This window comes from Trachypithecus francoisi, unplaced genomic scaffold (assembly GCF_009764315.1).
Source record: "Trachypithecus francoisi isolate TF-2019V2 unplaced genomic scaffold, Tfra_2.0 Lachesis_group4, whole genome shotgun sequence".
NCBI classification, from domain to species: domain Eukaryota; kingdom Metazoa; phylum Chordata; class Mammalia; order Primates; family Cercopithecidae; genus Trachypithecus; species Trachypithecus francoisi.
In genome coordinates this window covers 110,090,230-110,117,887 of record NW_022681469.1, presented here as the reverse complement: position 1 = coordinate 110,117,887, position 27,658 = coordinate 110,090,230, and the positions used below count along the sequence as shown (strand labels likewise).

Genomic DNA, 27,658 nt, shown 5'->3' with positions numbered 1-27,658 from the left:
GCCCAGTGAGAAGAAGACAGCCCCATCTCTGTAAATGGGCAAAAGATTTGAGCAGACATTTCACAAAAGAAGATCTGCAGTCGCTACAGACACGAAGAGATGCTCCACGTCGTCCGTCATCAGGAAACGCAATTACAACCATGGCGGGATACGACTGCACCCATCAGAACTGCCAAAATTAGAAAGCCTGATTACACCAAGTGCTGGTGAGGAGGCGGGGTATCTGCAATTCCGCGACACTGCTGGCGGGAAGGCAACGTGGTGGGCCGCTTTGGAGAAGCGTTCAGCAATTTCTCGTCAGTGAAACACATACTTACTATGCGATCCAGCCCTTCCATGCCTCAGTATTGACCCAAGGCAAGTGAAAACACATGTCCTGGCCAGGTGCAGTGGCTCATGCCTGTAATTCCAGCACTTTGTGAGGCCAAGGGGGGAGGATCACTTGAGCCCAGGAGGTTGAGACTAGCCTGGGCAACATGGTTAGACTCTGTCTCTACAAATGATAATTTTAAAAAATTAGCTGGGCAAGGTGGCACATGCCTGTGGTCCCAGCTACTCAGGAGGCTGAGGTGGGAGGATTGCTTGAGCCCAGGCAGTCAAGATTGCAGTGAGCTGTGATCACACCAGTGCACTCCAGCCTGGGCGAAAAATGGAGACCCTGTTTCAAAAAAAAAATCACCCCAAAATACAGAGATGGGTGCACCCTTCACCCAGTTTCCCTCAGTGGTAACGTCGTGCTAAACTACCCCAGCACACCACAGCCAGATCTCAACATTGATGCTCGAGCCACAGAACAGCTCCGGCTGCTTTTTTTATTTTTTGAGACAAAAATCTCACTCTGTCACCCAGGCTGGAGTGTAGTGGCGCGATCTTGGCTCACTGCAACCTCCACCTCCCCAGTTCAACCAATTCCCCCACCTCAGCCTCCCAAGTAGCTGGGATTACAGGCATGCACCACCATGCCTGGCTAATTTTATATTTGTAGTAGAGATGAGATTTTGCCATGTTGGCCAGGCTGGTCCCACACTCCTGACCTCAGGGGACTCACCCACCCCTCCGACAGTGCTGGGATTATGGGCGCCCCCCTCCCCGCCCAGTTCATTTGTGTATTTTTAGTAGCGACGGGGTTTTGCCATGTTGGCCAGGCTGGTCTCAAACTCCTGACTCAGGTGATCAGTCCGCCTCGGCCTCCCAAAGTGCTGGGATGACAGGCGTGAGCCGCTGCGCCCAGCCCCAGCTGCCCTTTTAGAGCCACACCACCTCCTCCTCAACCGCTGGCCCCGATTTTGGCATCCGCAGAATGTCGTGTCAACGGAATCGTCGAGTACACAGCTTCTTTCCTGCAGCATCGTTCTCTGACAGTTCCATCCCGGTTGCTGGGCACACCGCTAGCTCCTTTTCGGTGCCAAGTAGCGTTTCGGGGCACGGATGTACCACGGTTTGTTCCCCCTGCTGAAGGATGCCACGGTTGTCTCCAACTTGAGGCTTTCAGAGTCAAGTTGCTGTGTTCGTGCGTGTGCGGGTTTGTGTCTTCACTCTGGGATAAATGCCCAAGAATGCCATTTGCTGTGTTGTACGATAATCACACGCTTAGTTCAGTATTTTTTGTGTCGTTAAGAAACTATGAGCTGGCCGGGCGCGGTGGCTCAAGCCTGTAATCCCAGCACTTTGGGAGGCTGAGACGGGAGGATCACGAGGTCAGAAGATCAAGACCATTCTGGCTAACATGGTGAAACCCCGTCTCTACTAAAAAATACAAAACCTAGCCGGGCGAGGTGGCGAGCGCCTGTAGTCCCAGCTACTCCGGAGGCTGAGGCAGGAGAAGGCGTAGACCCGGGAGGCGGAGCTTGCAGTGAGCTGAGATCTGGCCACTGCACTCCAGCCTGGACGACAGAGTGAGACTCTGTCTCAAAAAAAAAAAAAAAAAAAGAAACTATGAGCTATTTTCCAGACTGACTGCCCCATCTTATGTTCCCATAAGCAGTGTCTGACTGATCCTGTTTCTCTATAGGACACAGTGTTTTTGTTTTTGTTTTTGTTTGTTTGTGGAGTCTCACTCTGTTACCCAGGCTGGAGTGCAGTGGTGCCATCTCAGCTCACTGCAACCTCCGCCTCCAGGGTTCAAACGATTCTCCTGCCTCAGCCTCCCAAGTGGCTGGGATTACAGGTGTGTGCCACCACACCTGGCTAAGTTTTTTGTATTTTTAGTAGAGACGGAGTTACACCATATTGGCCGGGATGGTCTCAAACTCCTGACCTTGTGATCCGCCTGCCTCAGCATCCCAAAGCACTGGGATTACAGGCGTGAGCCTCTGCGCTCGGCCGAGTTTTGAGAGTTCTTGATCGATTCTAGGTATGAGTCTTCTCTGGGATACATGTGGTTTGAAAATCTTTTCTCCCAGTCTGTGGTTTGTATTTTCATCTTCACAAGGTCTGTTGCAGGTGCCAGTTTTTAATTTTGATGAATTCCAATTTATCAGATTTCCTTTTCATGGACCAGTGTCAAGTCTAAGAACAGTTTCCCTACAGTTTTAAGTCTGTGATCCATTTTGAGTTAATTTTTGCATAAGGTGTGAGACTTGGGTCAAAGTTTCTTTGTGTTTGGCCTGTGGATGTCAGAGCCTGAATCTCCCCAAGTTTCTCTCCTGCAACCCTTATTCACTGTTGTTTATTTATTGAAATGTTTCCTGCAGGCCTACTCAGTGCCCAGCCGAAAGAGATCCCGGGGGCCTGAGGTGCATGAGTGGGCTGGGCCTGCCCTTGGAACCCGAGTTTACCATCCCATCCAGAGGTCCAGGGCACCCTGGCCCTGGCACACACTGACCCCTCCCGGGGCAGCCTTGGGATCTGGGTGTCCGTGTCAGGGCCCACAAAACAGTCACAAGGAACAGGGCCACCTGGGACCACGGCAGGACGTGGACCCTTGCAGTGCAGAGACAGGGAGCTGGGCCCCGTCCACTTGGCCACACTGGGACACAGCGGTGGGCAGCACGGACCCTCATGTATACTGACAGCGTTGAAATGAGAATGTCTGGATACACAGGGCCACAGAGTGTGGACAGGTGGCTCCTCGGGCTGGAAGCGGGAGCTGCTGTTTAACGGATGCAGAGTTTCCACTTGGGAAGATGAAAGGGCTAGACGTGGACAGTGGTGATGGCTGCACCACGGTGTGGATAACGCCACTGCACTGGATACTTCAAAGTGGTTAAAATGGTAACTTTTGTGTTATGTGTATTTTAGCACCATAAAAAAAAGAAAAAGGAAAAAACCCTTATCTACAAAAGACTTCAGACCAAGGCCTCCCGAGGCGGGAAGAGGTACTTCATTGCACATTTAATGGTTCATGCAGCACTCAGAGCAGAGATAAGGGGGGGAGGGCTCACAGGTCCACAGGACACCACAGGCACAGGCGGGACACGGCGACGTGGCTGGGGCTGGGCGGGGAGGGGCCCCACGCATCGTAACCGCCAGGAGGGGAGGGGCTGCAACGTGTGACCTCGGACCAAGGACAGCTTCCCCGGGACACAAGGGACGGGAGCAACATCGGGTGAACTGCATGGCCTCACTTGTCTTTCGGGGCACCCAGGAGCCCCCTGGGAAGCTTCTCTGCACTGGCCTCACCCCTTCGGGCCTGGCTGGCTCCCATCATCACTGCAGGACCCAAGACGCATTTAAGGGACAAGTCGGTTGGGCGGGTTGGGGAGAGTGGGGCCCGTGGCTGGCTTGACTTCTACTTTTCCCTAACATCAACTCGCCCTGGGTGGACTTTCTAAAAAAGGTGAGAACAGGCTGCTGGAGTCCCACCAGCCCCTCCCAATGGAACTTCGAGTCCGGCCCCCCTACCGGGGTCTACCTGCGGCCGCAGCCCTGGCTCCCAAGGCAGAAGCCCTGTGTGTCTCGGTGCCCAGCTTCCTCTCCAGTTAGAGGCAAGATCAATCTCACAGCCCGGAGACTCTCCCACTCCAGCATCCGCAGCAGGGCCCCCTGGGGAGGTGGGGGTGCGGTGGGATGTGGTGGAGAGGGCAGGGCACATGTTTGCGGAAGGGGCCTCGACTTCTTTCTTCAGCCTCATCTCCCCTGGGGGGCAGCCCCCTTTGACATACTCTTGCCCACACTCGGACCTCGATCTGGGGGACCTGACCTCACAGGGTCTCCAGGCCCCAGGGGCAACATCCTGGCCTGGTTCTGGGCAGGACCCATCCTCAAGCATCTCCAGGAGACTGGCAGGGATGGGATGGGCCCCCCAGGACAAGCCCACAGAGGCAGCCGGGGAGGTGTGTGGGGAGGAAGCTGGCCTGTCCCTTCCTTGCTCTTGGGATGCGCTTTGTCCGTTGTCCTCTGATTTGGAAATGCACAAGGTGATTATTTATTCCAAAACGCGACGCCGGGGAAGGGGCAGTCCTCAGGCTGCCGGGACCCAGCCCCACCTGGCCCACACCTCACACGGCGGCTCCCGGGCCCCGACACAGACGAGCACGGCACGGCCACCACAATGGGGAGATGCGGCTGCAGGGTGGGGGCTGTGCTCAGACGGTGAGGGAGATGAAGCTGTTGTAACGCTGAATGTTCCTCTTGAGGATCTCGGAGCAGGGCCCCAGCACGCGCTCGAAGCGGGGCCGGTCCAGCTTCACACACTTGAGGGGCCCCCGGGCCACGACGGTGGCTGCCCGGGGCCGGTTCAGCAGCAGCGCGATCTCCCCTGGGGGTAAAGACAGAGGTCAGGGCCTGGCCTGGGGGCCTGGGGGTCCTGAGGTCACAGCAGGGAAAGGCTGCGCCCCGGACCCTGGAATCGGCTCCCTTTCAAGGGTAGGATGTGCCAGGCACGTTCGAATGTCAAACAAACTTGTAGCATGAGTATAGCCTGAGAACTATTTGGGATATATAGATTATGCTAATGAATTGTTTATTATCTGAAATTCACGTTCAGCTAGGCATTGTCCTGCACTTTTTTGGGCAATCCTGCAGGAATGCCCACCTGTGCCCAGGCCTCCTTCAGGACCCCAAGCCCCAGCTGCAGGAATGCCCACGTGTGCCCAGGCCTCCCTCAGGACCCCAACTCCCAGCTGCAGGAATGCCCAGGTATGTTCAGGCCTCCCTCAGGACTCTGACCCCCAGCTACAGGAATGCCCACCTGTGCCCAGGCCTCCTTCAGGACCCCGACCCCCAGCTGCAGGAATGCCCAGGTGTGCCCAGGTGTGCCTGGGCCTCCCTCAAGCCCACCCACCCCCAGCTGCGGGAATGCTGGTGGTTGAGGGCTACACTGTGCCCCCTCATCCCAGAAGCAGGAGGCTGCCTCCCCCAAGGTCATGCCCTCTGGGGACCCCACATCCAGGGCTGGTTGCTTCTGGGGATCCAAGTCCAGCCCTGGGACCTCAATTTCGGGGAACAGGACTGAGCCTTCTGTTGCAGCCACACTGGGGCTCAACCAAGCCCCGCTACAAGGCCCCAGGGAGGCCCCCCAGTAGCTCCTCGCCTCCAGGCCCTTCCCAGGACCCCAAATGAGACAGCCACAGCCGTGTGAGGGAGGGGACACCCACTGGACTCACCGAAGTAGTCAGAGGGCCCGAGGCGCCCCACCTCCACGTACTCCTCATTGGGGGACCGGCGCTGCAGCACGGATGCGGTGCCCTGTGGGTGGAGGAGGAGGGACGTGAGCGCCAGCCAGGCGGGTGCAGGGTGGGACGGACGCAAGGGGTCAGTGCCCAAACCCCCACCTCCCACCCGCCTCCTTCCCTCGGAGCCACTGCCACCAGCACATCCAATGCTGCTGCTTCTCCCCTTCCTGGCACCTGCGGCCAGGGCGTCTGACCACCGCAGGACCTGCCCAGAGACCGCTGTCCGGCCTGGCCCAGCTCCCATTTTTGTTCAGACACACAGACAGCTCCTCGAAATGGAACTCACCGGCCTCCCGCACCTTTGCCAAGGCGAGCGGAGGAGCCGAGTGGGGACGCGCTGGGACCTTCCCTGGGGGTCAGTATCTTTGTCATGGGGCTGCCGGGCTCTGAGCTGACCTTGCATCCACTCTCAAGGACTGGGAGCTCGTCCAGGCCTCCCCGGGGGAATGGGGCGCTGGCTCAGGGTCACACGCCCCCTAAGCACCCTCTTGACCCCCACATGGGGAAGTGGGGAGGGGTCTGCGGATTGCCCAGATCAATGATTAACACAGAGGCCGTGGGCAGAATATCACAGGGCATCGCCGCAGAACGTGCCACGCACAGATCCAGCCTGCAGACGGCGGGGCCGGAGTAGCTAAATGTCCCCTGGACTCTGGTCCCTCCAGGGCCCCACGTGTGGAAACCATGGCCTGGCACAGGGAGAGTGTGGACTGTGTGGCCAGATGGGACTGCCATGTCACTGTTCCCCACCTGACACTCCCCTTGCTGGGAACCTAGGACTTCTCCTGACACCTACAGTCGCTGTGAAGACACATTAGAGAGGCTTCCTCTGAACAGCCAGGGAAACGGTCCGTTCTCAACACCAAACACCCCCAACAGGTGTTATGAATGTAGCTCCATGGCCGGCCCTGCATGCCGTCGGCCTCAGACACCTCCCAAATGCCACTCTGAACAGCTCTCTCAGCACCATGCTCTGACCCGTCCCGAGTCCGCAGAGGCAGGGCCCTGCGTCTGCTGCAGAAGTGCACCTGCATGAGGAAGGTCACCATCCCATTTTACAGCCGCAGAAGCTGAGGCCCAGGAAGGTGGCGGCACCTGCAGCCTGGCCCTCCAGGGCCCAAAGACGGCACCATTAGGGTACCAGGGACCACGTCCCCATAGCCCCAGGCGGCCTAGCAGACCACGGCCCTCTCAGAGCAGCCGCTCGTGGAGAATGAACAATTCATTTCAAGGTGGGCTCCGTTCACCCTGGCTCACCCAGACCCAGCCTCATCAAATGCCAGCCAGGCTGTGCCTGGGTTAATGAGTAACTCCCCACCTTGCCACAGTCTGGGAAAGACTGTGGGTCAGGAGACCCTGCTGGTGCCCACCATGCCTGGAATCTCCAGGCACCAACTGGCAGCCCCTCTGAGAGCCAGACCCCCGCCCGGGCCCCTGATCCGGCCACGGGGCCACTCGGCTCCCAGGCCTCGGCCGTGTTTATGAATCCAGCTGAGGGATGAGCCGGATGTGTAAACAACAGACTGGGCGGCCGAGTGCCGTCACCGTGGGCAGGGGGAGACAGGGAGCGTGCCCCCAGCCAGGTGCCCACAGACTCAGACCCCGGACACCCTCAAGACTCCTTGGGCCCCCACCCATGGGAATAGCTCCCAGCCCTCCTCCCGGTCCTGGCACTGGCTCAGACCAGTCCCAGGCACAGCTCTGGGCTCTGAGGCCCAGGCGGGGGCAGATGGTAGAGGGTGAAACTCGTGGGCTCTGAAGCCACCGGCCCCAGCCTTCCCAGAGGTGAGAATTCTCTGCTTCCTGGTCTTCAAAGCTGTGGCCACTCTGAGAATTCGGTGCAAGAAAATTTGGTTAGACGGGGTCTGGAGCAGGCGAGAAAACATAGTGAGATGCCGTCTGGAGCAGGCCAAGCCCCCGCACAGGAGAGCCACTGTGAGTGGTATTATTTGTCTGGACAGCCTTGTCCGGACAAGATGCGGACGGATGCCACTGATGCGCCCTTTGTGCCATTTTTAACAGCTTTCTGTTTTACAGCTGGGATTATTTTCCTTTCAGAATCCAGGCGATGAACCTGATGGCCTCTGGTTCACGGGATTACCTGGTGAAACCTGGACGTGGAGCAATGCTTGGGTGCTTTTGACCCCAAACAGCAGAAAACCCAACTTGAAGCTGCTAAGGTCAAATAAAGGCCCACGGATCCCAGAGCCAGAAGATGGGGGGCCATAGATCCCACAGAGCCAGAAGATAGGGGAGACCACGGATCCCAGAGCCAGAAGATGGGGGGCCATAGATCCCACAGAGCCAGAAGATAGGGGAGACCACGGATCCCACAGAGCCAGAAGATGGGGAGGCCACGGATCCCACCGAGTCAGAAGATGGGGGGCCATGGATCCCACAGATCCCACAGAGTCAGAAGATGGGGGGCCATAGATCCCACAGAGCCAGAAGATAGGTGAGACCACGGATCCCACAGAGCCAGAAGATGGGGAGGCCACGGATTCCAGAGTCAGAAGATGGGGGGCCACGGATCCCACCGAGTCAGAAGATGGGGGGCCATGGATCCCACAGATCCCACAGAGTCAGAAGATGGGGGGCCATGGATCCCACAGATCCCACAGAGTCAGAAGATGGGGGGCCATGGATCCCACAGATCCCACAGAGCCAGAAGATGGCGGGACACGGATCCCACAGAGCCAGAAGATGGGGGGCCACGGATCCCACAGAACCAGAAGATGGGGGCCACGGATCCCACAGTCAGAAGATACGAGAGGGCTCCCAGGCCCATTCCATGGCTTGGAGGTGGCAGGGACCCAGCCTTGCTCTCGCCTCCTGCTCTGGGACCTCGGGGAGGTGCAAGATCCTCCATCAGCTCCCTCAGGGCGGCACAGAGGCTGCCATGGCTCCAGGAGTCACCGCAGGCCACCCCCACACCATCATCAGAAAGAGAGAACCTGCCTCTTTTTCCTGCACTTCTCTGCTCAGCAGTGGGAAACCGTTCCAGAAACTCCTGGAAACAGCCCCTCGCTCCTCACTGGCCACAGTGGGTCTCACGCTTGCCCTAAGCCAGTTGCTGGGGAATGTGACCCGTGGGACTGGACGTGCCCCGCTCTGGGGAGGGGCTGAGGATTGGGATTCTGCCAGCAAGGAAGAGGCAGGGATGGGTCCGGGGAGCCCCCACGGGGCTGCTGTGCCAACTGTTCCCGGACACGCCACACTTTGTCCCTTGTCACGCTGTCTGGATGCAAGAGCACACTGGCCGTGCTCGGTCGTCTCCAGAATCCAGTTCTAAGTGGCGGCATTTCCTAGAGGCCATTTAGAAATGGGCGGCATAATGACCACACAGATGATTTTTTTAAATTGGGGACGTTCTCATTCTTCACACGCCCTGATAGGAAAGGATGCTTGGGTACCTTCAGGTTGGACCCTTCTCTGAGGATCTGGAGAGATGTGGTTTGTAAACCTCTGCCGTCTTTCCCTCCAGCCCGGCCAGGGAGGTAGGTGCTGCACCCTAGACCTTCACACGCCCCCTCTTTCAGGGCCCCTGCACGTTGTGGGGGGCATGAATTTCTCCACTTCACAGATAGAAGCCCAGAGAGGTTGAGCAACTTGGCCAAGGCCACACAGAGGTGTAGCCAGTCAGAGTCCTGCCACCTCTACAAGCAGATGACATCCAGCCCCACCTGAAGGCTGCGGCCACCCATGGTGGTGGCCAGCACACATGGCTCACAGGCCCTGTTGCAGGAGGGGTGCTGCGGATTGGCAGAGGGGAGCCTGCAAGGCAGACCCAGGAGGCGTGGGCTTGCAGCCAGGCCCTCCTCGAGGCAAACCCAGGTGCCCCTGCTCCGGGGGCTCAGCCAGGGACAAGCTGTCTTCATCCCTCCTGTGCTCATCCCAGCAGCACGGCCCCCTCCAGGCCCCCGTCTCCCTCTTGCATCTGCCCCGGGAGCGGCCAGCACGAATTTCGCTGCGAGGACGCTCAGCTCCTGGCTGTCTCCGAGCTCCCAGGCACCCCCAGAGCCCCCTGCACCCCTGAAGCCTTTGTGAGAACCACCATGAAGCCCAACACCACTCGGGTGGGCGCGTTCCTGCTTCCCATCAAGAGTGACTGGACACCCATCACATGCCAGGCACCGTTTTAGGCCACGGAGGAAACTTCTGGAAACCGACCCCTCAGAGGCACCCCAGAGGCCACCAAAGCAAACCTGCCAGCCCCCACCCCAGTCACCCCCAAACACAGCTTCACCGAGTTTCCGCTATGACGCAGGTTTGTCTGATGCGAACGCAACCCTGCAACAGGCGGCCTTCAGATAATTAGAAGGGCCTCTGGGGACGTCCAGGAACGCAGTCACGAAACGGGATAAAATGCTGTCAAAAACGCAGAACAACCTTCCACACGGTCACTCCACTTTTGGAATTTGTATTCTTAGGAGTCATTGCCGAGACAGCCGGCAGGAGCCCCACCGGTGAGGCAAAGGGATTGGGAACAGTCCCCCCGCGCCTCCAGCATGTCGACCCCCTATCTTTAAGGCCAAATTCATCCTTTTGCCTTCTCCAAACACGCCCAATAGAGCTGTGCCTTGAGCTCAGACGCCATGTTTCTGGAATGGCGAGGGGGACGCTGCCTCTGTCCCTGGGGCTGGGAAAGTCTGGGTCATAAAAAACACAGGTGCCTCCCCCAGCTCCCAGGGTACTGAAGGGTCCCCGTGCAAAGCCACCAAGTTCACGTGAGCTAAACGCGGCCACTCAGCTGCCCCTTGCCCTCCCACAGCCGACCCCCACCTCTGACCGCCCGAGCTGCAGAGAACCAGGCACGGCCTCTCCCACCCCTGGCCTGGGCTGGGCAGCTTCCGTTTCCAACCAGAGTCAGGGAGGAACCAGGAGGAGGGGAGCGTGGTCTCCTTGGCAGAGTCTGGTGGCCATGGGACTCCCTCCTCCTGCCCTCTCATCTCCACCGGGATCAGCAGCCAAGGAGGGAAAGAGGTAGGACCCTCCGAGTCCAGCAGACTTGGGTTCAAATCCCCTCCCCACGTCTCAGCCACATGACACCCATGGCCAGGCCCCTGGTGGAGCCACGCGTTGGGAGCGCCATACGGGACAGACATTCGCCCACCTGACACACACAACCACCGCTTCTCAAGAAACGGAGACCTTTCTCTGTTCTTTCCACTGCACTGTTGCAGGGACTGTTTGTTACAGCAGCTCGGCCTCTCTCCCTAGCTGATACGCCTGCACACTGATGGTGGTGACAGTCCCCGTCCTGTGCCTGCCCACCCGTGGGCATCTGTGCTAGACGCCTGAGTCCAAGAGCAGAAAGACAGGGAACAGCAGAGGAAGGAGCAACAGGACGGACATGGACCAGGAGGGGTAGGGGTGCCGACCTCCAGCTGGCAGAATCCAGCACTCCCACGACATGGGCAGCTGCCATAACCACCACGTGCCCTCAGTTTCCGGGAGGCCCAGCTTGAGACGCGTCATGGTCTCTCAAGCTGTCGAAAGCTCTGGAAATAAACGCTCCTGTCCAACTCCACTTCCCAGACTGCCGCAAGGCAGCACAGACGCTCTCAGGAGGATTGAGAGTCTGGGTTTTTTTGGGCTGGAAAAACATGCTTGCCAAAACTCTAGGTCATACTCCCCAAATTTTCTCACTTATTGATTCTAACCCGACTCTAAAAATAACCCAGTGGCACAAACCTGGGAGGAGACACCGCAGAACGTCCTGCCCCGGCCGTTTTGTTCTGTCCTGGCCATTTTGTCCGCAGCAGGGGAATCATAAAGGATTCATTTTCCTTGCAACTATTTTGATTTTTTAAAATTTCCTGCAAAATCAGGTCAGACATGGTGGCTCACGCCCATAATCCCAGCACTTTGGGACGCCGAGGTGGGAGGACAGCTTGAGGCCAGGAGTTTGAGACCAGCCTGGGCAACATAGCAAGACCCTAGCTCTTAAAAAAAGAAAAAAACACAAAAATGCTGGGGTCTGCTGGCACCTGCCTGTAGTCCCAGCTACTCAGGAGGCTGAGGTGTGAGGATCGCTTGAGCCTAGGAGGTTGAGGCTGCAGTGAGCTGTGATTGTGCCACCGGACTCCAGCCTGGGTGACAGAGCGAGACCCTGTCTCAGGAAAAAAAAAAGAAGAAGAAAGAGGAGGAAGAGGAGGAGAAGGAAGGACGAGGAAGGAGGAAGAAGGAAGAAGGAGGAGGAAGAAGGAAAAAGAAAGAAGAAGGAAGAGGAGGAGGAGGAGGAGGGAAGAGGGAGGAGGAAGGAGGAAGAAGGAAGAAGAAGGAGGAAGAAGGAAGAAGAAGAAGACAATTAAAATTTCCTATAAAATCGAAACCAAAATCAACTTTTTGATTTTCTACAATGGGCAGGTATGACTTTGATCAGAAGGAAGACCAGGACAGGTGTGCTGGCTCACTCCTATAATCCCAGCATTTTGGGAGGCCGAGGCGGGCAGATCACCTGAAGTCAGAAGTTCGAGGCCCACCTGGCCAACATGGTGAAACCCCGTCTCTACTAAAAATACAAAAACTAGCTGGGCGTGGTGCGTGCCTGTAATCCCCCCCAGCTACTGGGGAGGCTGAAGCAGGAGGATTGAATGAACCCCAGAGGTGGGGGTTGCAGTGAGCCAAGATCGTGCCACTGCACTCCCGTGGGCAACAAGAGAGAAAGTCTATTTCAAAAAAAAAAAAGAAGAAAGAAGAAGAAAGAAAAGGAGGAGACGGAGGAGGAGGAGGAGAAGGAGGAGAAGGAGGAGAAGGAGGAGGAGCAGGAGGAGCAGGAGGAGGAGGAGGAGGAAAACCAGCCAAGGTCTTAGCATCAGCCCCCTTGGAAGGGGTTCCAGCTTCCTGTCCCTTGTCACAGCCCCCCTTGCCCAGCTGTGACCCTCCAATGCTTCGGTTCAGAGTTCAGTGGGATCACAGAACTGGGGACAGACGGGGAGAAGGGTCCCTCCCCTTGGAGCCAGTGCTCCAGGGAGAACCTGGTGCCACAGGCGTAGACGGCGGCCCTGTCCCAGCCAGGTTCCCGTGGACACAGACCACTGGCCTTCCTCGGAGCTGCCGAGGCGTCTCCCTTTTGTTTATTCTTCCAGGCACGCCTTCGGTCACTCATCCACTGCATTGGGGCTGGGACTACAGCTGTGAACGAGGATGCCACATCCCTGCCCAGACCAGGACTCGGCATCCAGAGGGGAGGCAGACGCAACCCCACAAGGCCACAGGTGCCTGACACCGGGAGAGTCGAGAATCAGTCCGGGGGGCGGCCAGTGAAGGCCCAGCCACCAGCAAAGTGACCTCTGAGCTGAGACCTCAAGGGCACGAGGAGCCAGCCAGAGAAGACCTGGGGGCTGTGTCCCAGGCCGAGAGAGGGGCTGGTTTCACGGCTGGGAGGAGAAGAGGCTGGAGCAGGGGGCAGGGCCGGGACGGGGGCTCAGGGCAGTCAGTAGGGGCCTACTCCGTCTCAGGGCTGGTGGTCACACTTCCTCATGCCTGGCAGGAGCCCTGAGGGGTACAGGAATGGCTCCCCAATATAAGAGGACCCCGATCTGGGGCTGATGCCAGGGAGGCACCAGAGCCCAAGCCCACTGTGCTCATAGTCCAGACCAGAGACCGTCTGGACGCCCCCCGGGAGGAGACATGTGAGGACGCCCGTCTCTTCCTATGTGGGACGTCACGCGCATGTGCAGGCAGTGAGCCAGAGTCCTGAAGCACACTGTCGAGTCAGGGAGGCCAGGAAAAGGCGCGCACCCCAAGTCCCTTATGTAAAGTTCTACAGGAGGCAAATATATTCATTTTATTTAAATAAATATTTTAGGCTGGGCACGGTGGCTCACACCTGTAATCCCAATGCTTTGGGAGGCCAAGGAAGGAGGATTCCTTGAGCCCAGGAGTTCGAGGTCAGCCTGGGCAACATGGCAAGACCCCATCTCTACAAAAAGTAAATTAGCTGGGCATGGTGGTACTGGTGGTCCCAGCTACTCAGGAGGCTGAGGCAGGAGGATGACTGCAGCCCAGGAGTTGGAGACCAGCCGGGCTGGCAAAGCAGGACTCTGTCTCTAATAATGACATGGTTAGGCTGTGTCCCCACCCAAATCTCATCTTGAATTGTAGCTCCCATAATCCCCACGTGTTATGGGTGGGACCCAGGGGGTGGTAACTGAATCATGGCAGGGGGTGGCAGTTTTATAAGGGGATTTCCCCGCTTTGCTCAGCTTTCATTCTCTTTCCTGCTGCCCTGTGAAGAGGTGCCTTCCACCATGATTGTAAGTTTCCTGAGGCCTCCCCAGCCAGGCAGAATCACAAGCGATTAAACCTCTTTTCTTTATAAATTACCCAGTCCCAGGTATTTCTTCATAGCAGTATGACAATAAACTAATACAAAGAATAATAATAAAAATATTTTAAAAGAAACTTAGTGTCACTCCCATAAACGGAAACTGCCATCCCTTTCCATAAATTAAAAGTAACTAAAAGATTAAGCACAGCTAGGCAGGAGCTGGAAACGTGTTCAACACACAAGCTCAACCCAGGCTTCCTCCTGGCCGGAACAAATGGGACTGCGGAGGCTCCTGTCCTGCACTTTGGGCCGGGTCATCGGCACTAAAATCGGGCTGCAAACCAAGAGTTGAAGAGTCTGGGTCCAGCCCCAGCTCTGCAATGCGCCAGCCAGTCTCAGGCAAGGCCCGTAACTTCTCCAGCCTCAGCTACCTCATCTGTTAAATGGGACAACACCAACCAATGTTACAGTGCAGCGGTGAGGCCCAGTTACCAGCTCGTCCAACGAGACAGTCATCACAAGGGTTGTGACCGTGAGTGAACCTAAGAGTGGACAGACACCAAATGCCTTCTCAGAGCCTCAGTGGCCACAACACACTCCTCCCTCCAGTGAGACTCCTCAGAGCCTGGACAATTCAGCCTCACTCCAGTGCCTTTGTTTCCTGTGCACACACTGCCTGCCTGTGCGCTTCTGGACTTAGGCAGAAGCAGAATCCTATACACATGCACACACATGTGAACACACACACACAGATGCACACGTGTGCATGCAAACACCTGCACACACACACACCAGTGCACACACACGGTACATACATACATGCACACACACCCCACACACAGGCAAACACAAGCACAGGCACACACACACCTGTGCACGCATGCACAAACAGGCACACACACACCTGTGCACAAAGGCACGTGCCTATGCACACATACTTGTGCACACACACCTCTGCACACGTGCATACACAAACACAGGCACGCATGCCTGGGCACACACACCTCTGCACACACAGGCACACACACAAGCACACATGCACACATCTACACAGATGGAACCAGCCCCCACCTATAAAGCACTCCCAGGTAACTCTGTGATTTCTCCTGAATAAACCCCATGGATGCATTTTTATGTTTTTTTAAGCAATTGTTGGAATAACTGTTTTTTCCACATGGAAGGCAACTTCACTCAAAGCTCCTTCCACCCAAATCCCTTTCTGCTCCCTCAGGCGGTGACTCCTCGAAGCATTCCTGAGCTGCGTGCGGCTCCGGGTGTCTTGGAGGCGGCCGAGCTGCTCCTCCGCTGTTTGCTTCGGGAGCCTGAGCTACTTCCCTGCAATCATCCCCTGCCCGCTCCTCAGGCCTGGCCGGCTGAGACGGTGCTGATGTACGTCACACACCCTGGGCTGCAAACTGTCCTTGGAACAACAGGGAAAACACACTTCAGCGGGTGAGCTGCCCAAGGTCAGCTCCTGTGCCAACGTTTAATGGATCATCCATGAGGTCTGGGGCCCGGCAAAGGCACGGCCCAGCAGCTTCTGTGGGAAAACAGGCTGTTCCCGCGGATTTCGGCGCCAGGGCTTGGGGCGGGAACAGGTGCAGGGCTGTGTCCATCCCCGCCTGCATGCCAGAGTGAGGCAGGCCTGGCCCCGTGTGAGAAGAGCCTTCCCTTCCTCGGTTCTCTCTGCAGCCAGGCACTGTCCATCCCGGGACCTACGGGGCTGTCGTGGAAGCGCCCATGGGTGCTCCTGGCGCGGCCGGTGGGGGCGACATGCCTGCGGCTGTGCCAGCTCCCATGGTTAGGCGAGAAGCATGGAAGGAGAGGCGCATGTGGCTGCCCGGGCCCTGCTCTCAATGCCCTTCCGTGGCCCAGTGACTCCTCACCATCTGTGTGGGAGTCTCTGCAGCTTCCGGGGAACCAGGGCGAGCACAGGCCCCAAGCTACAGAGGCTCCTGCTGCCTGCCAGGCGGGGAGGTGGGGGCAGTCATTTTTGCTCCAGCCCCAGGCGCCTCTCAGTGGTGGGGGGGCGGGCGTGGGAGCTCACTGCCTGTCACAGCCCTGCCTGAGGTTCGTGTGGCTTCAACCCCAAGCGTCCGAGTGAGGGCCCTGTCGCCTCCAGCTCCACAGGCACAGCCCAGCTCCTCGTCTGCCCCAGTTAGGCATCTCTGTTCAAAGGACTCCTCCCAGATGACAGCAGACACCTCCCTGGGCCTCACCTCCCAGCCAGGGGTCACCAGCACTGAGGATTCTGCCCCCTGCAGAGCCTGGAATGCATCCCTTCCAGCCCTCTCCACCAGGCCTGCACCGATCACCTGCAGGTGGGCCAAGCCCTGGCCTCCAGGGCCTCTCACACCCTTTCCTCCATCACTGCCCCTCCATCCACCTGGTCGCACCAGTTCCAGAAAGAGCTCTAACAGGGTCTGTGTCACACACAGATCACAACCAATCTGCCCATCACAGCTTCTCAGCCAGCAGCATGTCATCTTCCCTCCAGTTGTTCTCTTCCTCCCTGGATCTTCTTTGCAAGGCCTTGAGGTCCATGCCCCCTAACCATGACTGCCCCCAGCCATGCGGACCCCCAGCCAGGATGCCCTGACCCCATCTGAGATGCCCTGACCCCAGCGGAGATGCCCTGACCCCAGCTGAGATGCCCAAACCTCAGCTGAGATGCCCTGACCCCATCTGAGATACCCAGACCCCAGCTGAGATGCTCTGGCCCAGCGGAGATGCCCTGACCCCAGCGGAGATGCCCAGACCCCAGCAGAGATGCCCTGACCCCAGCTGAGATACCCAGACCCCAGCTGAGATGCCCTGACCCCAGTGGAGATGTTCTGACCCCAGCTGAGATACCCTGACCCAGTGGAGATGCCCTGACCCTAGCTGAGATGCCCTGACCCCAGCGGAGATGCCCAGACCCCAGCTGAGACATCCTGACCCCAGCTGAGATGCCCTGACCCAGCTGAGATGTCCTGACCCCAGCTGAGATACCCTGACCCAGTGGAGATGCCCTGACCCCAGCTGAGATGCCCTGACCCAGCTGAGATGTCCTGACCCCAGCTGAGATACCCTGACCCAGTGGAGATGCCCTGACCCCAGCTGAGATGCCCTGACCCAGCTGAGATGTCCTAACCCCAGCTGAGATGCCCTGACCCCAGTGGACATGCCCAGACCCCAGTCTGCCATTTCAGCTGTGACGTTCTCAGCCAAGTTTCAATCTTTGGATGAACAGACATTGAGCCCTTCCAGGTACCGACTAGGGTGCTGGACCCCAGACACCTAATGAGTGCTGATGAAATCTCCACTGTGACTTCGCAGCAACCCTGACTCTATCCACACACCAGCACCTCTCATCCCAGGAGAGCCTGGGCCCGGAATGGACACAGCTTCTGCTTCCTGGGATCAAACGTGCTCCCAGCCCTCCAGGCAGCCACCCAGGGCAGCTGCAGGTGGGCAGGCGCCTGGACCCAACCCGGAGCTGATGCCCCATGCCCTCGGCCCCCACTCTGAGGGTCCTCTGAGAGCACCTGCCAGGTCAGGCTGTATGTCCGCCCCAGGACCCCCCTCCATGGGATACTCCAGTTTTCTTTTCCAATGAGCCTGAAAACCCTCCACAGGCTGCCTCTGCAGACACCATTCCCTCTGCCAGAAGGAAGAGGAAAGGAAGGGGTGCCACTGCTGAGAGCCCAGGCTGTGCGCTGTCCACTCAGCAGGTGTCCAACAACCCCCTGGCTTGGGTAAGCCAAGACCTACAATGTCCCAACCCCAGAGGGCCCCAAGCTGCTCCAGCCTCTGCAGCCTCTGCACGCTGCGTGTATGGGCATGCATGAGTGTATGCACGTGTGAATGTGTGCACAGGTGTGTGTGTGTTGTGTGCACAGGTATGTGTATGCATTGATGTCTGTGTGCATGTGTGTATGCACAGGAGTCCGGGTGAGCATATGTGCATACAGGCATGTCTGTGCAGTGTGTGCAAGTGTGTGTGCATGGGTCTGTGTGCACTATGTACGTGTGTGCTCAGGTGTGCATGCATGGATGTCTGTGTGTACATGTGTGTGTGTGTGCATGGGTCTGTGTGCACTCTGTATGTACGTGTGTGCTCAGGTGTGCATGCATGTATGTCTGTGTGTACATGTGTGTGCATGGGTCTGTGTGCACTGTGTATGTACGTGTGCATGTGCACATACATGCATATCTGTGCAATGTGCAAGTGTGTGCATGGGTCTGTGTGGACTATGTACGTGTGCATGCTCAGATGTGCATGCATACATGTCTGTGTACGTGTGTGTGTGCATGGGTCTCTGTGGACTGTGTATGTACGTGTGTGTGCTCAGGTGTGCATGCATGCATGTCTGTGTGTGTGCATGGGTCTGTATGCACTGTGTAGGTACATGTGTGTGCTCAGGTGTGCATGCATGCGTGTGTGCCTGGGTATGTGTGTGTGCAGGTGTGTTAACTGTTATGAGTATACATGTGTGGGTGTATGCACAGGTGTGGACGTGTGCAGGTGTCCATGTGTCCATGGGTCAGTGCGCATGGGTGTGTGGACAGGTGTGTGTCAGTGTGGGGTGTGCACGGGTCAGGGTGTGCACAGGCATGCATGTGTGTGCACTGAGATGTGTGTACGTGTGTGTGCACAGGTGTGCCTGTGTCCATGTGCACATGGATCAGTGTGTGTGCGTGGGTTGTGGGTGCGTATATGTGCATGTGTGTGCATTGGTGTGCACGGGTGCACACTTGCTGATTATGTTCTAAAGAGGTGGAAAGCACTTTCGAGCCTGGCCCAGCTCCAGCCTCCTCCTTTAACAATTCAGTAGCTGTCCTCTGCCCGCTCCCCACTTCCTGTTCTGACCCTGGTGTTCCCGAAGGGTCTCCTCCCTCCCTGTTCAGTTTCCCCACAGAGATCATACCCCATGCTGCCACCACCCCATCATTCTGGACCTGCCCCTCAGCCCAGTGGGCCCCTCCAGGTCCAGCCAGAGCCGTGGCTCCTGGACACCCCTGTGGGAACCTGAGACTTGGAATCTGGACCGATGGGAGGTGGGTGAGACACATGCCACCACCCCCAGCATCAGCCCTCCTCCCAGGTCCTGAGCCAGCCTCAACATCCACCGTGGCTCCCTCTGGGAGGACTCTGTGTTCCCAGCCATCCTGGCCCTGTCTCCGTGACGCGAAGCTTTCCACCGCCTTCCAGGCAAGCCCACATCCTCTCCATGTGGGCAGTCACACACTCAGGTCCCCACTCCACCGCACTCAGGCCCTCGACTCCAACAACAGGGACACCTCTGTACCTCTGCACACACCGTTCCCTCAGCCTGGAGGGGCATTCCTGGGCCTCTTCCCGCAGCACTCCCAGAAACTGCCCAGGGTGCCAGCACTGGCTCTGGTAGTGCCCAGATGCATCTACAAATCCTCATAGCTCAGGGATAGTGGGATCTGCCAGCCAGACCAACACACCCAGGGCCCGGGGCACTGGCCCCTGAAAGCACTTCCAGAGTGAACTCCTGAGACAAGCATGTCAGCTTTAGAGGGAGGAAGTGTTGCAGGCAGATGCCCCTCAACCCTGCATCAGGGAGGGGAGCTCAGGGGTATTTTTCCACCGTCCCTGAGTGGAGATTTATGGAGCTGCCCGTCCTGGGAGCCACTGTCTGGGAACCCAGGAGTGACAAGTGACAGCTGTTTGCATTCACCTGCCTGGCGGCTTCCTGAGCTTCCACCCAAGGAGGAGTGATCTGAACTTGCTCAGCCAGGACTGGAAGGAGGGTAAACCTAACCACATGCTTCATTTCATTCCTTCAGGGTTTTGCAGGAGGTGGGAATAAGACCAGAATAATTCCAACAGACGCTCCGACCATCGCTCATGGACCACATGCACTCTTGGATGCTGAAGAGCCGGCTGGGGTCTAGGGCAGCCTTTAGGTGTTCTTGGGGTCCCAAAGGTGTCCAGCTTGGATGTCTCTAGGAGCAGGTCTTTCTGGAAATCTGGGACACCAAGGGGGAGCATGAACACTAGTCTTACTACTAAGCAATGTGTCCCTCGGATCTAAAGGACAGCAGGTGACCTGGGTGCAGCCACAGCCAGCTGCCACCTCCCTGGAGTCCCTCATGAAGCACTCAGGGCAGAATGCATTGCTGCCTCAGCCCCCTTCAAAGCCCAGGCCCAACACCGCACCAGCTCCTCGGACACTGCCCGTCCACCCAGGGAGAGTCTCATGCTCAGAGAGGCTATAAATACATGCCGGACAGTCAAGAGTTTCCGTCGCCAACCAGAAGAGCTGAGCAAAAGGTGAAAGAAACCTTCCATGGCAGCAAATTAATTGATTTTTATCTTGCCTGAATTGCTATTTAAAACTGGTCTGGTGATTGTGGGGAGTTTCTGAAGGACTCAGCAGGACCGATGAGGCACATGGGACGTTTTCTGGGCCCCTCTACAGCTGCGGTGCTTGACTGGGGTAGCTCGGGCTCCATGAGGGTCTGGACTTCAGACTTGGCTCAGCTGGGTGGCTGAGGACATGTTACCTCACTTCTCCAAGCCTCAGTTTCCCCACTGTAAAATAAAACATCCAGAATCCACCAGATTCTGGGGAGATTTAGGCAAGGATGTGGGTACCCCTGGAACACTACCAAGGGCATTACCTCTGCAAAAGGCTGAGGTTTATCAGCTGGTGAGGTCTGAACTCATGGAATTTTCCTCTCAGTGTGTTTTCTCATCAGACAAATTGGGAGAATAATAGTCTTTACCTTGGAGACTCGTAAGAATTAAATGAGTTAAATATGGAAATGTTTGAAACAGAGTAAGAGCTAAAAAAGTGTTAGTCACCACCACCACCATCTTTATCATTGCCATTACCATCATCACCACCATTATCATCACTATCACCATCATCACCATCCTCACCATCACCACCTTCACTGTATCATCATCACCTCCACCATCACCACCAGCACCATCATCACCATCACCACAACCACCATGGCCATCTTCACCATGACCATCATGATCATCACTATCATCACCTTCATCATCACCATGACATCATCACCATCTTCACCAACTCATCACCACTTTCATCATCACCATCATCACCATATTTGCCATTTCATCACCTCATCACCTCCACCAGCATCACCACCTCCACCATCATTATCACCTTCACCACCACCATCACCATCACAACCATCATCGCTGTCTTCACCATGACCATCGTCATATCATCACCACCATCATGATCAACACCACAAACATCATCGCCATCTTCACCATGACCATCATCACCTTCATCATCACCATCATCACCATCACCACAACCACCATGGCCATCTTCACCATGACCATCATCACCTTCATCACTATCATCATCACCATCATGATCATCACTATCATCACCTTCATCATCACCATGACATCATCACCATCTTCACCAACTCATCACCACTTTCATCATCACCATCATGATCATCACTATCATCACCTTCATCATCACCATCATCATCACCCCCACCACCATCATCACCTCCACCATCACCATCACCACCTCCACCATCATTGTCACCATCACCACCATCATCACCATCACCACAACCACCATGGCCATCTTCACCATGACCATCATGATCATCACTATCATCACCTTCATCATCACGACATCACCATCACCATCTTCACCAACTCATCACCATCGTCACCATCACCTTCATCATCACCATATTTACCATTTCATCATCTCATCACCTCCACCATCATCACCACCACCTCCACCATCATTATCACTATCACCACCACCATCACCATCACAACCATCATCATCATCTTCACCATGAACATCGTCATCATCCTCACTATCATCACCTTCATCACCATCATGATCACCACCATCATCATTGCCACCACCATCACCATCACCTCCACCATCACCATCATTGTTATCACCTTCACCATCACCATTATCACCATCACCTTCATCACTATCATCATCACCATCATCAGCACCTTGACCACCATCGTAACCTTCATCACCATCACCTTCATCATAACCACATCATCACTATCACATTATCATCACCATCTTCACCATCTCATCACCATCACCTTCATCACCATCTTCACCATCTCATCACCTCCACCATCATTATCACCATCACCATCACCATCATCACCATTTTCACCATGACCATCATGATCACCTTCATCATCACCATCATCTTCATCTTCACTATTATCAACACCACCACCTCCCACCATCACTATCATTGTCATCCCCTTCACCATCACCATTATCACCATTACCTTCATCACCATTGTTATCACATCACCTTCATCATCATCACCGTTGTCATCACTATCACCATCATCATCACCATCACCTTCATCATAACCATCATCGCTATCACCATCACCATCATCATCACTATCACCATCACATCACCTTCATCATCACCACTTCTACCATCACCACCATCACCTCCATCATCACTATCACCATCATCACCATCACCTCCATCATCACCATCACCATCATCATCACCACCTCCACCATCACCACCATCACCATCATCACCATCACCTCCATCATCATCACTATCACCATCATCACCATCACCTCCATCATCACCATCATCATCATCACCATCATCACTATCACCATCATCATCACCATCACTTCCATCATCATCACCAGCAGCAGCAGCAGCAGCAGCAGCAGCAGCAAAATAAAAAACAGGCTTGGCTGGATAAACACAATGTGGGCCATTCAAACAATGGAATATTACTCAGCCTTGAAAAGGACGGATGTTCTGACACCTGCTAGCAACAACATGGATGGCCCTTGAGGACACTATGCAAGCAATATAAGTCAGTCACAGAGGGACAAATTCTGTAGGATCCCCCTTATACCAGGCAGTAGAGTTCAGACTCATAGAGACAGAAAGCAGAAGGATGGTTCTACTTTCTAGAAGGGCTGGGAGAGGGGGATGGGGAGTGTGTGTTTTTTTGGGGACAGAGCTTTAGCCTGGGAAGATGAAACATTCTGGAGATGATGGTGGTGACGGCTGCACAGCAATGTGACCTGCTTAATGTCACTGAACTGTACACCTAGAAATGGTTATGATGGTAAATTTCATGTTATCTGTATGTTATCACAATTTTTTAAAAGAAAACATTTTTAAAAGGGCTTGGCCACTGGAACCTTAACTCATTCCACCTATGGCCTCAGTTCACACTGCCCCACAGTCTCACCCATGCTGGGGGTCATGGCCAGGGTGAGGCCACAGCCCCCCGTGCTGCTAAGCACCCCCTCGGTCTGGCCCCGCATGTTCCCGCCCCGTCCTGGAGGCGTGGCCGAGCCACAGGGTAGGTGACCTTGTGTTCTGCTTGTGGGGAAGCTGCCTCCTCAGGAACCTTTTAACCAAGTTCCTCCGGCGGCTGACGCTGGGGAGGGACAGCAGGGCCAGGAGGCCACAGCTGTGGGACCAAGAACCTGGCTGCTGAATCAGAGAGACATGCGTGGCCAAATTTAGAACACAGGAGGACAACTTCCTCCCAGAGACCCATTGTTCACCACCTGGAGCTGGCCCTCCCCGGGCGTGCGGATTTCCCAGAAGGACCAAGTGCCCAAGGGCTCCGGCCCCACTCAACATCATCAGAAGGTCTGGCAGGAGGGGAGCAGAGGGGCCGCCCCCACAAGGCAGGGGATGTCCACAACCCACTGCCTGTATGACCACGGCCACCAAGGCCAGCCCCCGCTTCAGTGGGTGGACGACCGTGGGGTGCTGCAAATTGATTTGTCCAGAACTGCGCATCTGTTAGGATTTTCCCAGCCAAAACATCCGTCTTTACGGCGATGGTCTTTGCATGGTGCTTAACTCTCCTCATTTTGCTGCCAGGAATCTGGTCGGGGTAATCCGGGACCTTGGAACCGGCCACTGCATTCCACATCTGTCTCGTCTGGGAACGCCTGCGCGGCAGTGCCCCGAGATACGGGTGGGAAACAAGATCTGGAAATGTCTGCAATGGAAAGCCGGGGCCCGCGGGGGGTGGTTTGGTCTCTGGGAGGGGAGGGTTGAGGGGAAGGAGAAAGATGGTGCCTTTTATAGGTTTTTTTTTTTTGGTGAGGGAGAGGGTGTTAAACTTTTTATAATGTTGCTTACATTAACAAAAACATCAGAGAGAAAATATCAAGGCAAAGGTACTCGTCAAAGGAACCACACAAATGGGACCATCCTTTGCTGAAGACATGTCAGCGTCCCTGTCTCCGTCCGCAAGCGGCATTTTACTTGAAGAATTACTTTGAAGGTTCTTGTCTCTCAGAGCAGAAGCTCCAAGCGTGAGCTGACCAAGGCCTCAGCCTCACACCTGGCCCTCTATCCACACGGAGAACAGCCTGCGGCTGCCCCAGTTCACATGGAAACTCACTTAGGCTGAAAGGCAAGTGAAGACGTCCCATGCCTTTGGGACAGCAGTTGTTCCCTCGAGACATCTCACAGTTCAGCCAGACGCTGGGAAGCTCTCCCCGGCCCCCAAGCTGCTGGGCCAAATGTCCAGCTCACTGGGAGAGGGCAGCCGTGATGTGCCCGGGACACAGCCTGTTGTGCACAGGCCCTGGGGGAGCTTTGCTTACAAAAGGGGCGTGGGAGGTACGCAGCCCCCTCCCCTACTCCTGGGATGATGAGGCTGCCCTGCAGCGAGAGGGATGCGGGTCAGAGCCGGGTGGACCTGCGTGTCCCTCTCGGTGGGCTGTGGCCACGGGAGCACTCAGGAGCCCGCCCCAGCAGGATCTCAGTGGAGCAGGGGCACTGGCAGCCTGGGGGAGGGATGCTGGCACCACAGACAGCAGGCAGGGTGAGGCCAGAACCCCTCTAAGCCGTGAAAAAGTTCTCACACCTGTAATGACCCCAGCCGGCAGGGACAGGGCCCCACGGACAGGGCCACCCCAGGGCCAGACCCCGAGGGCCCTGGAACCTCCACTGTCCCCGCGCAGATGTCCGCATGCACACAGTCCACACGGGGCCCAGGTGGAGGGCTCGGAGCCCAGCCCTGAGGTTCTGGAAAAGCGTTTCTTCCAGTCCAGCCCAGAAGGAATGTTTTTATTTTCCTGCTAGAGGCCAGGCCAAATGGGCTCCTGTTCAAGATGCTCTGAGATTTCCCTCAGACAGGGAAGACTTGGCACCCACGCACAGTGACCACTGGGCAGAGGCCAAGCCAGGCGCCTTGGTGGGCCTCACCTGCCCTGACCCGCGAAAGGAAGGAGGACACATGGCCGGTGCAGGTTCCCCCACAGGCAGATACCCCTAGGCCTCCGGAAGGTGGACCGCAGGCTCCTGGTGGGGCCCTAAGGCCAGGGGGAAGCCGGGGTGGGGGCCCGGGACGTGGTTCTGAGCACTTCTCATTTGGCTCTCGGAAGAGGCTGCAGTGTCCGGGCAGGATGTTCCAAAGTAACTTTCACACCCCTCGTCAAGGAGCTCAGGGGGCGTGGGACCCTACCCTGCCCGGGGTTTGCAGCTCCGCTCTCCTGCGGCCTCACCCCATCCTCCTCCACAAGTGAGCTCCTGTGTCCCTGCAGCTGTCAGAATGCCCTCCATCTGGGGACTCCTACTCCTACTTCAATACCCGGTCCCCTCCACCGCCCAGCTGTCCCCGAGCCCTCCCCATCCCCCGCCATCCCCTCAGGGTGACTGCCCCGCGCTGTGGCCGGCCTACTCCTGTCAGGTGTCGTCTTCACACAGCACGGCCTTTGGCAAAGCAGCTGGACTATTTCCCTCCTCTGCAAATCAGCCTCCAACTCCTGCCACTGCGGCCGTCACACCCAGAGAAACACCGGTGTTCCAACCCTGGTCAGCAGAGCTCAGCAACCACAGCCCCCCAGACTCGCCCTGCCCATTCTCCCACCTTAGACCGCTGCCTGCAGCCCCCTCCCTCCCGGTATCCAGGCCCCTGCCCCACGGCCACCGCAGGGCCACGGCCCCTCCACTCTCCCTGCAGCCCAAGCGACATCACTCCATGCACTCTCTGCGTCGGGTCCTGCTTCATGTCTCTTCCAAGCCCTCACATCCTTCCAAAGCACCTCACGCCCATAGAACGACAGCCCAGGAAAGAGGACAGGGTGTGTCTGCAGTCCACAGCATCTCTCCAGCCCCAGGACCGGAGCTGATGCCTGGGAAACATGTATGGCTTAGACCCCTGTGTCTCCTGCAGACCCTCCTCCAGACAGCGACCCCAAAAGAGAGACATGTAGGAACCGAAAGGGCCACCATAAGTAAGCAGCACCATAAGCAACGCTTCAGAATGTGGCATGGCACCGGCACTGTCCCAGAAACCCCAGCCAGGAGCCTCATGGCGCAGACCGGGTCTGTCTGATACCCCAGCCAGGAGCCTCGCGGCGCAGGCCAGGTCCCAGCTGACCCCACATGACCATGGGGCAAGCACGGGGTTCCCCAGGGGTCCTGCTTTGCAGGGGTCCCCTTCCTAAAAGCATCCAGCAGTGACCAGTGGATTCTGAACCATCGGCCATCCCCTGGTTCAGGCGTCGGCAGGGAGGGGGTGCGGGGCTCTGATGAGCCAGGAAAAGTTCCCAGGCCCAAGGACAGCTTTGCAACGTGTTGTTCTGCAGTTGCTTCAGCGTTGTGGACATTCATAAAATTAATTTGCGAAGAGAGGAGATAAACTCCATCCAGCATTCCAATGGCAACGCCTCCCAGGCCACTGCTGCCCTGGATGAGAGCAAGCTGGGGAATTTTGGTCTCGGGACTTTTACGGGGAACCGGCTCCCAGGGTCCCGCTGCCCCCAGGCTGTGGGGAGGTCTCTGGGAGGGGAACTCCAGGGGCCTGGAAAAGCACGCGTGCAGCCCCCATGGAGGAATGCGTGGAGGGAACCTGAGCTGGTGCCCGGGCGCGCAATGCCCCACCCAGCCCTGGCCGAATGCCACTCCACTTTCCCACCTGCGGTGAGGTGACGGAACAGCTGGACGGTCCCCGCCTCCGGGAGCCCGCGCAGCCCTGGCACATGCTGCCGCCTCTCTGCTAGGCCCCAGACGCTGCTCTCCCTGGGGAGCGAGCCAGGTGTCCACCCGAGCCGGGCACAGAAATAACACCTCTGCTCCCATGGCCACCGGACCGAGGACTCTGTCCCCATTTAGAGCTCCTGGGGCCCGGGGCTGTTCCCCAACCTTTGGTAAGGGCCCCTAGAAAGATCCGGTTCCCCTCAACCCAAGGCTGACGGCAGGTGCAGGCCTCACAAGGATGCAGGACGCCCAGGCCCTGGGGCTCGGGGCTCCCGCTGATGCACACGGTGCGGTGGGCACCGCAGCTTTCCATCTGCACATCTGCAGCTCCCAGGTTCACAACCCACAGGCCTGCAGAGGAGTGACTGCTCCAGTCTGCTGGGAATATTTTCCAACAGCTGCGGGGATCGGGTGTCTGAGGGGCTGGCAGGTCCCCACAGCTTCAGAGACAGCGGGCGTGACCCTGTGGGGTCGGGGGCAAGGAAAAGCAGCCTCCACCCGGGACAGGCCCCGCTCCTGCAGACAGACCCGCGGGGGTCCCGGGAGTTGAGGGTCCTGCAGCCCGGCCCTGCCTTCCTGGCTGCCTCCGTGGTGCCCGGCTCAGCTCTGCCGTGGAGTTGGCCCGAGGCCTGCAGGTGTTCATGCTTCACAGGTGTGAGTAGGGGCGGTTTCCACACCTGTGCGGGGCCAGGGTCCCCACACCTGAGGGAAATCAGCTCCCGAAACAATCGCATCTTCGGGCAGAGCGGGAGCAAGGCACCGCAGGCTGCCA

General features: G+C 56.9%; 1 protein-coding gene across 5 annotated transcripts in view; it reads right to left on the bottom strand.

Moving 5' to 3' along the window:
* Positions 1 to 3,317: 3,317 nt before the first annotated feature.
* PRKAR1B (protein kinase cAMP-dependent type I regulatory subunit beta) overlaps positions 3,318 to 27,658 on the bottom strand; it is a 186,798-nt gene continuing 162,457 nt past the window's right edge. For all 5 annotated transcript variants that reach the window (XM_033194641.1, XM_033194644.1, XM_033194643.1 and 2 more), the window contains exons 10-11: positions 5,547 to 5,628; positions 3,318 to 4,699 (exon numbers count right to left, since the gene is read on the bottom strand). In XM_033194641.1, the coding sequence (XP_033050532.1) occupies positions 4,527 to 4,699; positions 5,547 to 5,628 (255 nt within the window). In that variant the 3' untranslated portion in view covers positions 3,318 to 4,526. The remainder of the gene's footprint in view (positions 4,700 to 5,546; positions 5,629 to 27,658) is intronic.